Genomic DNA, 12,161 nt, shown 5'->3' with positions numbered 1-12,161 from the left:
ATATTTAACAATACCATTTGCAGACTCAACTTGCACTTTAAATTATAAGACAAATCAGTTATGTGCTGTTTTCCAAACTTGCCTGGTCTTCAGGTCACTTGTTAAAAATACAGATATAGGATCTTATCCCATACCCAGTTAATCAAGACTCCCCAGAGAAGTGGCCTAAGAAGCTGAACTTTTCACCAATATCCCCAGATAAGTCTTAAAATCAGACCTGAATGAGAAACACTGTATATCAAGGGATATCAAGAGTTAACTTAAAATTTTTTATCAAAGTAATGATAACAACTTCTCTTATGATAATCCTATTTACAACTTAAAAAGGATTAAATTTTGAAAATTTGTGTTTCTATGAATACTTCAATCAATACATGCTATTAAGTACCATTTAGAAAAATTTTAAAGCCTAACGAATCACCCACCACTATTAACATTTTCATATCTTTACTACCCACATTTCAAAAATATCTTCCTACAAATATTTGACTAGAAAAGTTAACGTGCATGTTGCCAACATGCAGAAGTTGCTGAAACTACTTCATCTTCATTAGTCTCAAGTAAATGCCCATGTGAGCTAGAGAAAACACCTCAAACTCTGTCCTCAGGAAATATGCATCAGGGAGCTTCTAACTCAAGAGACCCTCTTGCAGTATTACATTTAAACTGTATTTGGGGCAATGTTTTTTTTTTTTTTAAGTTGATGCAAGATGGAGAAGCCACAGACACAAGAATTAAAATTCAACAAGACCAATATTTAGAACTTAGTAATGAGTTTAAATTTTGTGAAGCTTTGAGCCACATCAAGAATCCTGCACTTTCGCTAGTATTAAACTAGGTGCCAAGTATGGTGGATTAAGGATGATCACACATTCTGACACTTGTATTAAGAAGTAGTATCTGCCAGCCAGGTGCGGTGGCTCACACCTGTAACCTCAGCACTTTGGGAGGCCAAGGCAGGTGGATCATGAGGTCAGGAGATCAAGACCATCTTGGCTAACACAGTGAAACCTGGTCTCTACTAAAAATACAAAAAAATTAGGTGGGCGTGGTGGCATGTGCCTGTAGTCCCAGCTACTCAGGAGGCTGAGGCAGGAGAATCCCTTGAATCCAAGAGGCGGAGGGTGCAGTGAGCCAAGACAGTGCCACTGCACTCCAGCCTGGGTGACAGAGTGAGACTTTGTCACAAAAAAAAAATAAAAGGTAGGATCTAACTCCACTTATCCAGAATCTACAATGGGCTCTGTGATTGCTTTGACATATAGAATACTGAATATAATACTGTGCCAATTTCCAGGCCCTTACCTTAAGACTTCTACATCCTATTTCTTGGAACTCTCTCTGCACCTGATCTTCAGGTTGTAAGAAGCCCAAGGTACATGAAGAAGTCACTTGAGAGAATGCAGATCAACAGCCTCCACTGAGATCCTAGTGAAAAGCCAGCATCAACTGCTAGCCATGTAAAAGGGCCACAATGCCACACCATTCTGATCTACCAACCTGCTGGTTCCTCCCCAAATCACAGAAAATTAGCATCTCGTTCACAGTCCTCGTCTCATCACCAAATCCTACTTTCCTCTAACCATTCATTTGGTAAGTCAATAAAGTATCTACTGAATAACTACCTACACAGGTCAAACATGGGCAACACAATAATGTGATGGTAAGTAAAATGGACATAGATCACACTGTCTATTGGGGAATAACAGAATGTTATCTCAGATATTCCCATGTGGAAGACCTACCTAACAGCCAGGTTACACAATTCTTCAGTTCCAGTAACTTTAACCTCCTCTTCCCTTCAGTTAAAAAAGGCAAATCCTGGCTGGACACAGTGGCTCACACCTGTAATCCCAGCACTTTAGGAGGCCGAGGAGTTCAAGATCAACCTGGGCAACATGGCAAAACCCCATTTCTATACAGAATACAAAAAAAATTAGCCAGGCATGGTGGTGTGCACCTGTAGTCCTAGCTACTTGGGAGGCTGAGATGGGAGGACAGTTTGAGCCCAGTAGTTTCAGGCTGCAATGAACTGTGATCACGCCAATGCACATCAGGTCTGAGCGACAGAGTGAGACCCTGTCTGAGGAAAAAAAAAAACAGAGAGAGAAAGAAAAGAAAAAGAAAAAAATGGCAAATCCTGGACCTTGTCATCACCTGAAACTGCAATCCTTAATCTCCAATACCTCATCTCACACTAGTCTCTAATAATTATGGTTCTTTTTTCCTGAGACAGGGTCTTGTTCTGTCACCCAGGGTGGAGTTCAGTGGCACAAACACAGCTCACTACAGCCTCAATCTCCTGGGCTCAAGCCATCCTTCCGCCTCAGTTCCCAAGTATCTAGGACTATAAGCATGTGCCACCACATCTGGCTAATTTTTGAAAATTTGTAGAGACCAAGTATTGCTTTGTTGCCCAGGCTTATTAATTCTTTATATCCCATTACATGTGTGGAAATCACTCAGACCTCCAATCACATGCTTGCTAAGCTCCCTCCTCTACTCATTTCCGCCCCCCGACTCAGGCTACATCATATGGTTCATCCATTCATGTTCCTATACCTACAGCTTCTACCTCCTTCTTTCACTGTACCTTTTCAGTACAATCTTCAGTTGAAACTGAGCTGTTTATTCACATTCTCAGATGAATACTGAAGAACAGTTAATGATATGACTATGCTGATTAGTAGAAATATAAATTAAGTCTTCCCCTTAGCTAGTCTCATGCCTACTACCAACTCCATATGCATCCCCTTGTTGCCCATCTTTTTCTTAGGGGTCCTTAAAGACCTTCTTGCATCAATTAATCTTTCTTTCTCCTTAACCGGCAATCTCTATTTGTGTAGTAGATTCTGTAACTGTCCAGTTATTCACTCCCCACATTTAACTGTAAAAGGATTACACAACCCTGTTCATTACCATGTGCCTTGCCTGCCTCTGACAGGGGAAGCATATAGCCCTGCATCATTTATTGACTTTGATCTAATTCAGGTGACTTGCTGTGGCCAAAGTAATGTGCAAAGACGGGACACTGTGGCAATGAAGCAGAAGCTTCAAATGGGACTGTGATGTTCAATCTGCCTTCTTGCTCATCCACTACCATGAGACTAGGGATATCCAATGTATGGACTGCTCCTTCAGCCTGGATCCCAGGATGAGAAGATGTATCAAGCAAAGTCATGGCCACAAACGTGCAATGTGTGCAAGAAATAAATGCTTGTTATTATAAACTGCTGAGATGTGTGGGGTTGTTACAAAGCAAAGCAGAATAATGCAAGCGTAATTCCCTTTTAAAGTGTATGGTTTTTAGTATATTCAGAGATGTGCAACCATGACTCACCAATTAAATTCCTCAGTATATAGTCAGGAGGACTGAAAAAATGTTCACAGAAAAACTGTGCATGAATGCTCATAGCAGCATTATTCAGAATAGCCAAAAAATATGAAACAACTCAAAGTCCATCAAATAACGAGCAAAATGTGGTATATCCATACAATGGACTATTATTTGTCCATAAAAGGCATGAAATACAGTGATACAATGCTACAGTGGATAAACCTTGAAACATCATGCCAAGAAAAAAGTCAGCCTCAAAAGGACACATACTGTGTGATTCCCTTATGTAAAACGTCCTGAACCGGCAAACCTCTGGAGACAGAAAGTAGATTCACAGTTGCTTAGGACTGGGGGACTGAGGAGCGCAAGTGGGGCAGTTACTGCTAATGGATACAATGTTTCTTTGGTGGGGGGGGGCGGAGAATGATTAACTTCACAAAGCTTTAAGGAAGTCAAAATTGGATGGGAAAAATCAAGTTTTAAGTTTCTAGATCATAATTCAATGTCAAAAAACACAAAGTGTATAGGAAATATGTTCTTTCTTTATAGGAAATATAAAAACATATGCACTAGTGAATACATATGCTGCATACCATTAAAAAAAAATCATAAAACACAGGTGTTGCTATAAGGAGTGAAGTAATTTATTTATAGTTTCTTAACTCCTAAATATCCATTCTCCCACTTTGAAAACCTGGTTTTGGAGATAAAGAGTAGAAACTCACACTGAGAACTTACGATGTATCAGTAACTTATTAGAAGCAATAAGATAAATTAGCAAAAGCAACTCATCTGAAGACAGCACTTGTACGTTTGGGCCAAAAAGAAAAAGTAAAGTTTGAAAATATTGGAAAAGTAAAGGTAGTTATCCAGGTTCTGGTTATTAGTTGCTTAAAACTGTTGAAAGCAGAATACTAAACATTCAACATTCAAAGAGGTAACTCTATTCAATAATTTTAATGGGGCAAAGTGTTAATATGAGCTAGGTGGGTATGTCTTCACTATACCCATATTGACATTCAAAAGCACTGAAGTCCGAAAAAGGAACTTTTTCACTGTGGATCAAACTGAAATAAAATGTTACTATGGCTCATCTCAAATTTCCTAAGACATAAAGCATCTAGCTCTAAGTAGTTTGTCTACAACTGACCAAGGGGTAGAAAAAGGTATCTTTGTGGTGATGAAACAATTCTGTATCCTGATTGTAGGGGTGGTTACATGTATTTACATGTGATAAAACAATGCTCACCACAATAACAGTTGTCGAAACTGAAGTTTATTTAAACCAAATTACAGACGGTTTTTTATATGTACATACATAGAAACAAGTCACCCAGGCTGGCAAGCAGTGATGCAAACATGGTTCATTACAGCCTCAACCGCCTGGGCGCAAGCCATCCTCCCATTTCAATCTCTGGAGTAGCTGGGATCACAGGTGCACGACACCATGCCCAATTAATTTTTTGTATTTTTGTTGTTGAGAGTGTTTTGTCATATTGCCCAGGCGGGTGTAGAACTTCTGGGTTCGAGAAATCTGCCTACCTTGGCCTCCTTGCTAGGATTACTGTGCCTGGTTATACTTTTAAATTAAACTGGAAAAAGTAATTTTCATTTCAAAATGTCCATGATAGTCAGGAGGCTTCAGTGAAAACCATGCAAAACTTAAAGAGTCAGTGACAAATTTAGGTATATTCAGCATAAGAATGTGACAGTATGAATGAAGTGCTGCTGCAAGGCAACAATGCAACTTCACAGCATGTATACCCACCCTGTGACTGTGCAAGAGAAGCAAAGATGCTTACAGACATATTAAAGGAGACCATTCCCATGATACTGCCAAATCACTGTTATTTAATTTTCAACTAATTTCTTTCCAGCCCAGGTGTGGTGGCTCACACCTGTAATCCTAGCACTTTGGGAGGCCAAGGCAGGTGGATCACCTGAGGTCAAGAGTTCAAGACCAGCCTGACCAACATGATGAAACCCCCGTCTCTAGTAAAAATAAAAAATTAGCCAAGTGTGGTGGCACATGCCTATAGTCCCAGCTACTCAGGAGGCTGAGGCAGGAGAATTGCTTGAACCCAGGAGGCAGCGGCTGCAGTGAGCTGAGATCATGCCACTGCACTCCAGCCTGGGCAACAGAGACAGACCCCGTCTCAAAAAAAAAAAAAATATATTTCCAGATGACTTAATTTCTAGCCCTAAGTAAGACCTTCACTTCTTTTTCTTAAATTTCTAATTTCATTAACCCTCAGTAAGTAGGAAAAGGATTGTTTATATATATAAATGACACTGAAACAATTATCTAACAACCATTTCAAAGAAAAAGTTAGCATCACACAATATATCTACCTCCTCTACCCCTCAGTTCCCCGACAAAGCTGGATTGATTTAAATGTAACAAAGGAAGGGAAAAATAAACTGGTAGAAAGTTTTCCTATGCATGATAAAGGTAAAAACGATAAAGTAAAAAGTAGCCAATCTGAAAACAAAAATTGTAAACCTCATATGGTACACACATATTATGAACAGAATTTAAGTTTATACGTAGGGCAGAGTACTTTCAATAGATATGGCACATAGATAATTATCTTACTACTTTAAAATAAGATTTCTAGGCAGGGTATGGTGGGTCACACCTGCACTTTGGGAGGCCAAGGTGGGTGGATCACTTGAGGCCAGGAGTTCGAGACCACAGTGGCCAACATGGTGAAACCCCATCTCTGCTAAAAAAAAAAAAAAAAAATAGCTGGGCGTGATAGCACACGTCTGTAATCCCAGCTACTCAGGAGGCTGAGGTGGGAGAATCCCTTAAACCCAGGAGGCAGAGGTTGCATTGAGCCAAAATCGTGCCACCACAATCCAGCCCGGGCAACAGAGCAAGACTCTTTCTAAAAAAAAAAGAAAAAAAAAATTAGCTAGGTATAGCTCACATGCCTATAGTCACAGCTACTCAGAAGGCTAAAGTGGGAGGATCACTTGAGCCTAAAAAGTTCAGGCTGCTGTGAGCCATGATCTAGGCCACCGTACTCTAGCTTGGGTGACAGAGTAAGACCTTGCCTCAGAAATAAAAAATAAGATTTCTAAATCAAAAGTACCTATTTTTTCATCAGCCAAATAAGTTTCCCTTCCCAAAAGCACAGAGCAATATTATTTTAATTAATTACTTGTATGTATTAAGTACTATGTGTCAGGTTTGCACTAAGCATTTGCTATGGTCTGAATGTTTGCGTCCCCTCAAAATTTGTATGTTGAAATCTAATTACCAACATGATGTTAGGAGGCAGGGCTTTTTGGTAGGTGATTAGGTCATGAGAGCAGAGCCTACATGAAAAGGATTAGTGAAGGGCCTTATAAAAGGGGCCTGCCTTGCCTCTTCTACCATGTGAGAACACAGGGAGAAGGCACCATCTATGAACCAGGAAATAGGTCCTCATCAGATACCGAATCTACTAGTTCCTTGACTTGGATTTCTAGTCTCCAGAACTGTAAGAAATAAATTTCTGTAATTTCTAAGCTCCCTAGTCTATGGCATTTTGTTACAGCAGCTCAAACAAAAAGATAACACTTCACTAATATGTAACGTAGATACCACTATGATCTTCAATGACCTAAAATACAAGGTACAGGGCATTGGTTTTATTTAAGATTTTTTGCAATAACAAAGCAGAGATTAGTAAGCAATTCAACTCTCTTTACTGTTCACTGACTCAACTCTCTTCAAACATAACTGCAGAAAAAAGGGGGAAAACTTCATTAAAAACAGTAGTGCAAAAATAGTGGCCAAACTACTCTCAATTTTTGGTTTTATAACAAGCTGGAGCACATATCTAAAATATAAATTCCTGGACCCCAATGGCAGGCATTTTGGTTTAACAGTTCTTGACTGGAGCCCAGGGACTAGAATTTTTCCCAGAGGTCAGAAACTCAGGGGGGAAAAAAATTTAATTTAAATTACCAAAATATTAGCTAAAATGTTGTTGTGTCAGGCACCATACTAGGTACTCTATACCAGCTATTTAATAATATTTAATTTCAATTCTCATAAACAATTAAATACCATACTCTTCTCTCTGATGATGAAAACAAGTTCAAGGTCAACAAAGTAAGTGACAAAGCTGAAGTCTGTGACCGCAAAATCCTTACTTCCTATTCTTGTAAGTTCTCAGTATATAACACTAGTGTTCCCAGGATCCAGTGGAAATCACAACTCTATGGCCTAACCAGATTTAAAATAGAAAAGTGAGGTAATTACCTCCCTGTGTGACAATGAGACACACAAAGGGCATGATGGATCCAGAAATGGTATCACTGAAATGTTTAGTAATTTCTTGACTCCCCACTACCAATACCGCTGTATAGCCACAGGTAAAATTTTGATAATCAATGTCAGGACTCATCAGTGAAATATGATAATTTAATCACCCTGAGTAACTAAAATGCAAAAAGTAACTAAAATGCAACACAGTGGTATGAAGTACTGATGTCCAGTAATAACTACTGCTTTCTGTCAAACACCTTAATAGTCTGTCCACACTGAAGAGCTTAAAAGAGTCTCTCCTTGTGTAGAAGAGCCACTCCTTATCCAGCATTCCTCCTCCTTTGAGACACTCCTCCTCTCCAACACCAACCATGTTATTCTGTCTACCACAGAGATGTGCAAGTGACACAGAGCCAACCAATCAGAGCTCCCCATCCCAAGTAACACTGGTGCACAAGTGGGCATGCAATCCAAGCAAGTCCAACGAGAGCCTTTTCCTAGGATTTTGTATTTGAGATTACAGAACTAAACCCACGGGAACAGAAAAAAAACCAGGAACAAAGTTTTGTCTTTAGTGGAAAAGAGTTCCCAGTCCTTAAGGTTCTTTGAGCTGCCCTGATATCTGCAGTTTTTCCTCCAATTCTGTTCCTTCCAACAACTGTATAACCCTATACACATGTTTTGCTTGAGACAATTTATTCTTCATCCAAGACAACTAATATTACAAATTAAGTAAGGTAATCTAATGTACAGCCTGCTGACTGAAGTTAACAACCTGTATTGTATACCTAAAATGTGCTAAGACAGTAAATCTTAAGTGTCCTCATCACAAAAAGAAGGAAAAAACCCTATGTGAGGTGATTAATGATGTTAACTAGCTTGACTGTGGTGATCATTTCTCAATGTATATGTATGTCAAACTATCAAGTTGTAAGCCTTAAATACAATTTCTATTTATCAATTATACCCTAATAAAGCTGAAAAAAATATGTAAGTTAAGTATTACCTACATTTTACAGGTGAGAAATTAAAACACAGGCAAGTGAGACAATTTAGCCAAGGTTTCACAGCAACCAGAGCCAGAATACTGAGAACACATGTTTATCTGACTCCAAAACCTATGTATTTTCTGATTACTAAAATCATGGCTTCAAACAGAATACATAAATGGATAACACATTTCACTGAAAAATTGTCCCTTTCATTCTAAAGTTCTTACTTCAAGGACTTGGAAAGACTTTTCTAAGTATTTTGTTGCCATAAAATTCTATACTATGAATAGTTTTTATAAGATCTGACCAATGGCACTTGGTACAAACCTAGATCCCACATTTAAAATAAAAGAGAGAAATAGTAGTCATAAACTTTCAGGTAAGATATGCAGTATACCTAAGTACTACTGAAAAGAGGAAGCTGCTGGCTTGCCCCAGAGCCCCACTGCCCACTGAGTCCACTATCTAAACTAGACCCTTATCTTTCTTTACCTCTTGAGCTCTTATATAACAATCAAAGGATATAGTTTCTAATCCTCCTCCAATAATGATCAGCTTTGGAATCTTGACAAAATGATTTATACATGGAGAGGTTAGGGATTTCTATACCATATTTCATGGTGGCCAAAAGAGTTTTGGTTTTTTTTTGTTTGTTTTTGTTTTTGAGACAACATCTTGCTCTGTCACCCAGGCTGGATTACAGTAGCACAATCACAGCTCGCTGTAGCCTTTAACTCCTGGGTTCAAGTGATCCTCCCATCTCAGCCTCCCAAAGTGCTGGGAAACACATTCAGCTAATTTTATATATATATATATATATAATATATATATACAAAATATATATATATATTTTGTAGAGATGGGTTGTTGACCAGGCTGGTGTCAAACTCCTGGCCTCAAGCAATCAATCATCCCCACTCAGCCTCCCCAAATTCTGGGATTACAGCCGTGCCCTGCCAAAAGTTGATTGAGCTCTATGAAATTTCGATAAAGATGTTATAAATGATGATATGTAAAATGGAGTCCTGAGGTCTTAGAAACTTGTCTGACCTTAATCAAACCATAGGTTAAAACTTGACAATCCAACTTTTCCACGTTTTTCCTCTGCCCAAATAGTTTCTTATGGCGAAAATGTGGTGACATGTTGTTCTTCATCACATTTTTACAAAGACAGATACACCTTTAGTTTTAACTTAGATGTACACCTCATTTAAAATAAAGAGTAATGCCACTCAAAGACTTAAAAAAGTACAGCATTTCAGTTGACTCAATCCTGACACACAAAACTTAACCTTTCAGCAATGACTCTATTGGATGTTTATTAAAAGTGAGGCTCTTATTTTCAAAATTTCAAATAATTCTATTAAAATTAGCTGGCCAAGCAAACACAATTTGTAAAATTTTGTTACAAAATAAACTAAGACCAAGGCACTAAAAATGCAATGCTAACATCAGTCTAATTTCATTCAATATTTAATTAAAATGTTGCTTCCTTACAATTCCGCTTAATATAAAAATAATTCCTATTCCATAATTGTAAATGCCTCACAATAACGTACTAGGCCATAAGCAGTTTAGCTTCAACCTGTCATTTTTCACGAAGCTCATTCAAGTCTTCAGTGATTGCTTTCTCCTACGACAGATAACTGAGAGTCCTGATGTAGGAATTACCCTGACTGTAACCAAATGGCAGGGTAAAAACATGGTAAGTCCGCTTTCCACGCTGCTCCTCTTCCCAAACGTTCCCTTTTCATTCTGGGAATGACCATCAATTCAAAATGATGTTAAACAACAGCCCACAGCTGACCTATGCTTCCTCTTCCTACAAACCCTACACTTTTCTTTTTTTTTTTTTTTTTTTTTTTTTTTTTTTTTTTTTTTTTTGAGACGGAGTTTCGCTCTCGTTACCCAGGCTGGAGTGCAATGGCGCGATCTCGGCTCACCGCAACCTCCGCCTCCCGGGTTCAGGCAATTCTCCTGCCTCAGCCTCCTGAGTAGCTGGGATTACAGGCACGCGCCACCGTGCCCAGCTAATTTTTTGTATTAGTAGAGACGGGGTTTCACCGTGTTGACCAGGATGGTCTCGATCTCTTGACCTAGTGATCCACCCGCCTCGGCCTCCCAAAGTGCTGGGATTACAGGCTTGAGCCACCGCGCCCGGCCAACCCTACACTTTTCTATATCAAACCAGCATTTGCCAAAGCTTGGTAGCGAGCACTTCAGGTCATTACCAGAGAGGTGCCCATAAACAAGGTGGAAGTGTCCATGTTGCAAGACATGCAAACGCTCAGATTTCAAGCATTAAAAATGCGGCGACGGAAACTTTTTTTTCTATTTAAACCTCATGTTAATTGCAACTCTAGCAGTGATTTGTGCAAATCCACCTAAGTCATTATGTCGCTTTTTAAATACCGATTTGTCAAGAAAGATATCTAATCTCACTCCACAGCAGACTTGAGCACGCCAAGTATCGCTCATTTTTCTTAATTTGCTCTAAGTTTCCGAAAAAATTGTTTACAAAAAAAAAATTTTTTTTCACAACCCGCACAAATGCTATTTCCAAATTTAACTAAACGTGGCTAATACTAAAAAGTGTAAGCGTTAACACAGAAAAAGTAGCATGAGAGAAACACACACACTCCCGAAACACTGAACTAGGGCGCCAGCCTGATGTTTAAATATCTCAACTTGAACTCCAGCGAAACAAGAGAGAATTCTCACTACCCAGGAAGCAGTAAGGCTTTTGTGGACACCTCTTATTTTCAAAGAACCCTCTTTTTTTAAAAAGTTGAAAATTAATTTCTAACTGCTTTAAAGATCGCATGACTGAGTCAAAAGACAAACAAAAAGTGTGGGACGCTCTCAGGCCGGAGCAGCGCGGGTTTAGCCCCGGCCGGAGGGGAAGGAGAGAAATGAGGGATCAAAGACCGCGGGAAAGACGCGGGAGGCGCGGCACCCACCAGCGAGCAGCCCGGGCCAGACCGAGCCCTGCGCCCCGCGCTCTCCGCGTCCCCACACCGGGAGCTGCCCGTACCTGTCCGACCCGCCGGGATGCGCCACGGGGCCCGCGCCTCTGAGGGTGCTGCGTCCGCCGCCCGCTAGCCAGGAAGCCACTGCGGCCTGCGGCTTCCCGCCACCGCCATCCGCTCCTTCCTCAAGGGACACGGCGAGCTGGCTGAAAGCGTAAAGGAGCGAGCAGAAGCCGCAGGCCAGACACAGCACCACGATGCGCAGGTAGCGCCGCATCGCCCCGGCCGCGTTCTGCCGTCTCCGTCGTCGTTGTTGTCACCGCGCCCGCCAGGGCGAACTGGAGCGGAGGGAGCGGCACCGCGCAGCCGCGAGCGCAACAAGTTCCTCCCCCGCCGCCGCTGCCGCCGCCGCCGCCTCGCGCCAGCTCCCTTCCTTCCCTCCCCGCCCACCACCTAGGCGAGCGTAGCCTCAGCGCAGGACCCGCTGACAACTCGCCCGGAAGCCAGGACGCCGCCTCCGGGGCCTTGCGCCCCTGGGTCAGCGACAGAGACGCGGCCCCGCCCCTCCCGCGGGCGGGAGGGCCGGACGCGCCGGCGCACTG

At 41.0% G+C, this 12,161-nt stretch overlaps 1 protein-coding gene across 4 annotated transcripts in view; it reads right to left on the bottom strand.

Moving 5' to 3' along the window:
• The window catches only part of GXYLT1 (glucoside xylosyltransferase 1), a 56,077-nt gene extending 44,229 nt beyond the window's left edge, over window positions 1–11,848 (bottom strand). For all 4 annotated transcript variants that reach the window (XR_001109476.3, XR_001109477.3, XM_012465632.3 and 1 more), the window contains exon 1: window positions 11,625–11,848. Coding sequence is in view for 2 of the 4 variants with exons in the window: in XM_012465632.3 (XP_012321055.1) it covers window positions 11,625–11,836 (212 nt within the window). In the remaining 2 variants the exon portion in view is untranslated. The remainder of the gene's footprint in view (window positions 1–11,624) is intronic.
• Between the last annotated feature and the right edge of the window lie 313 nt (window positions 11,849–12,161).

This window comes from Aotus nancymaae, unplaced genomic scaffold (genome assembly GCF_030222135.1).
Source record: "Aotus nancymaae isolate 86718 unplaced genomic scaffold, 86718_ANA_hifiasm-v0.15.2.pri h1tg000092l, whole genome shotgun sequence".
Lineage (NCBI taxonomy): Eukaryota > Metazoa > Chordata > Mammalia > Primates > Aotidae > Aotus > Aotus nancymaae.
This window is presented reverse-complemented; position numbering and strand designations above follow the sequence as displayed.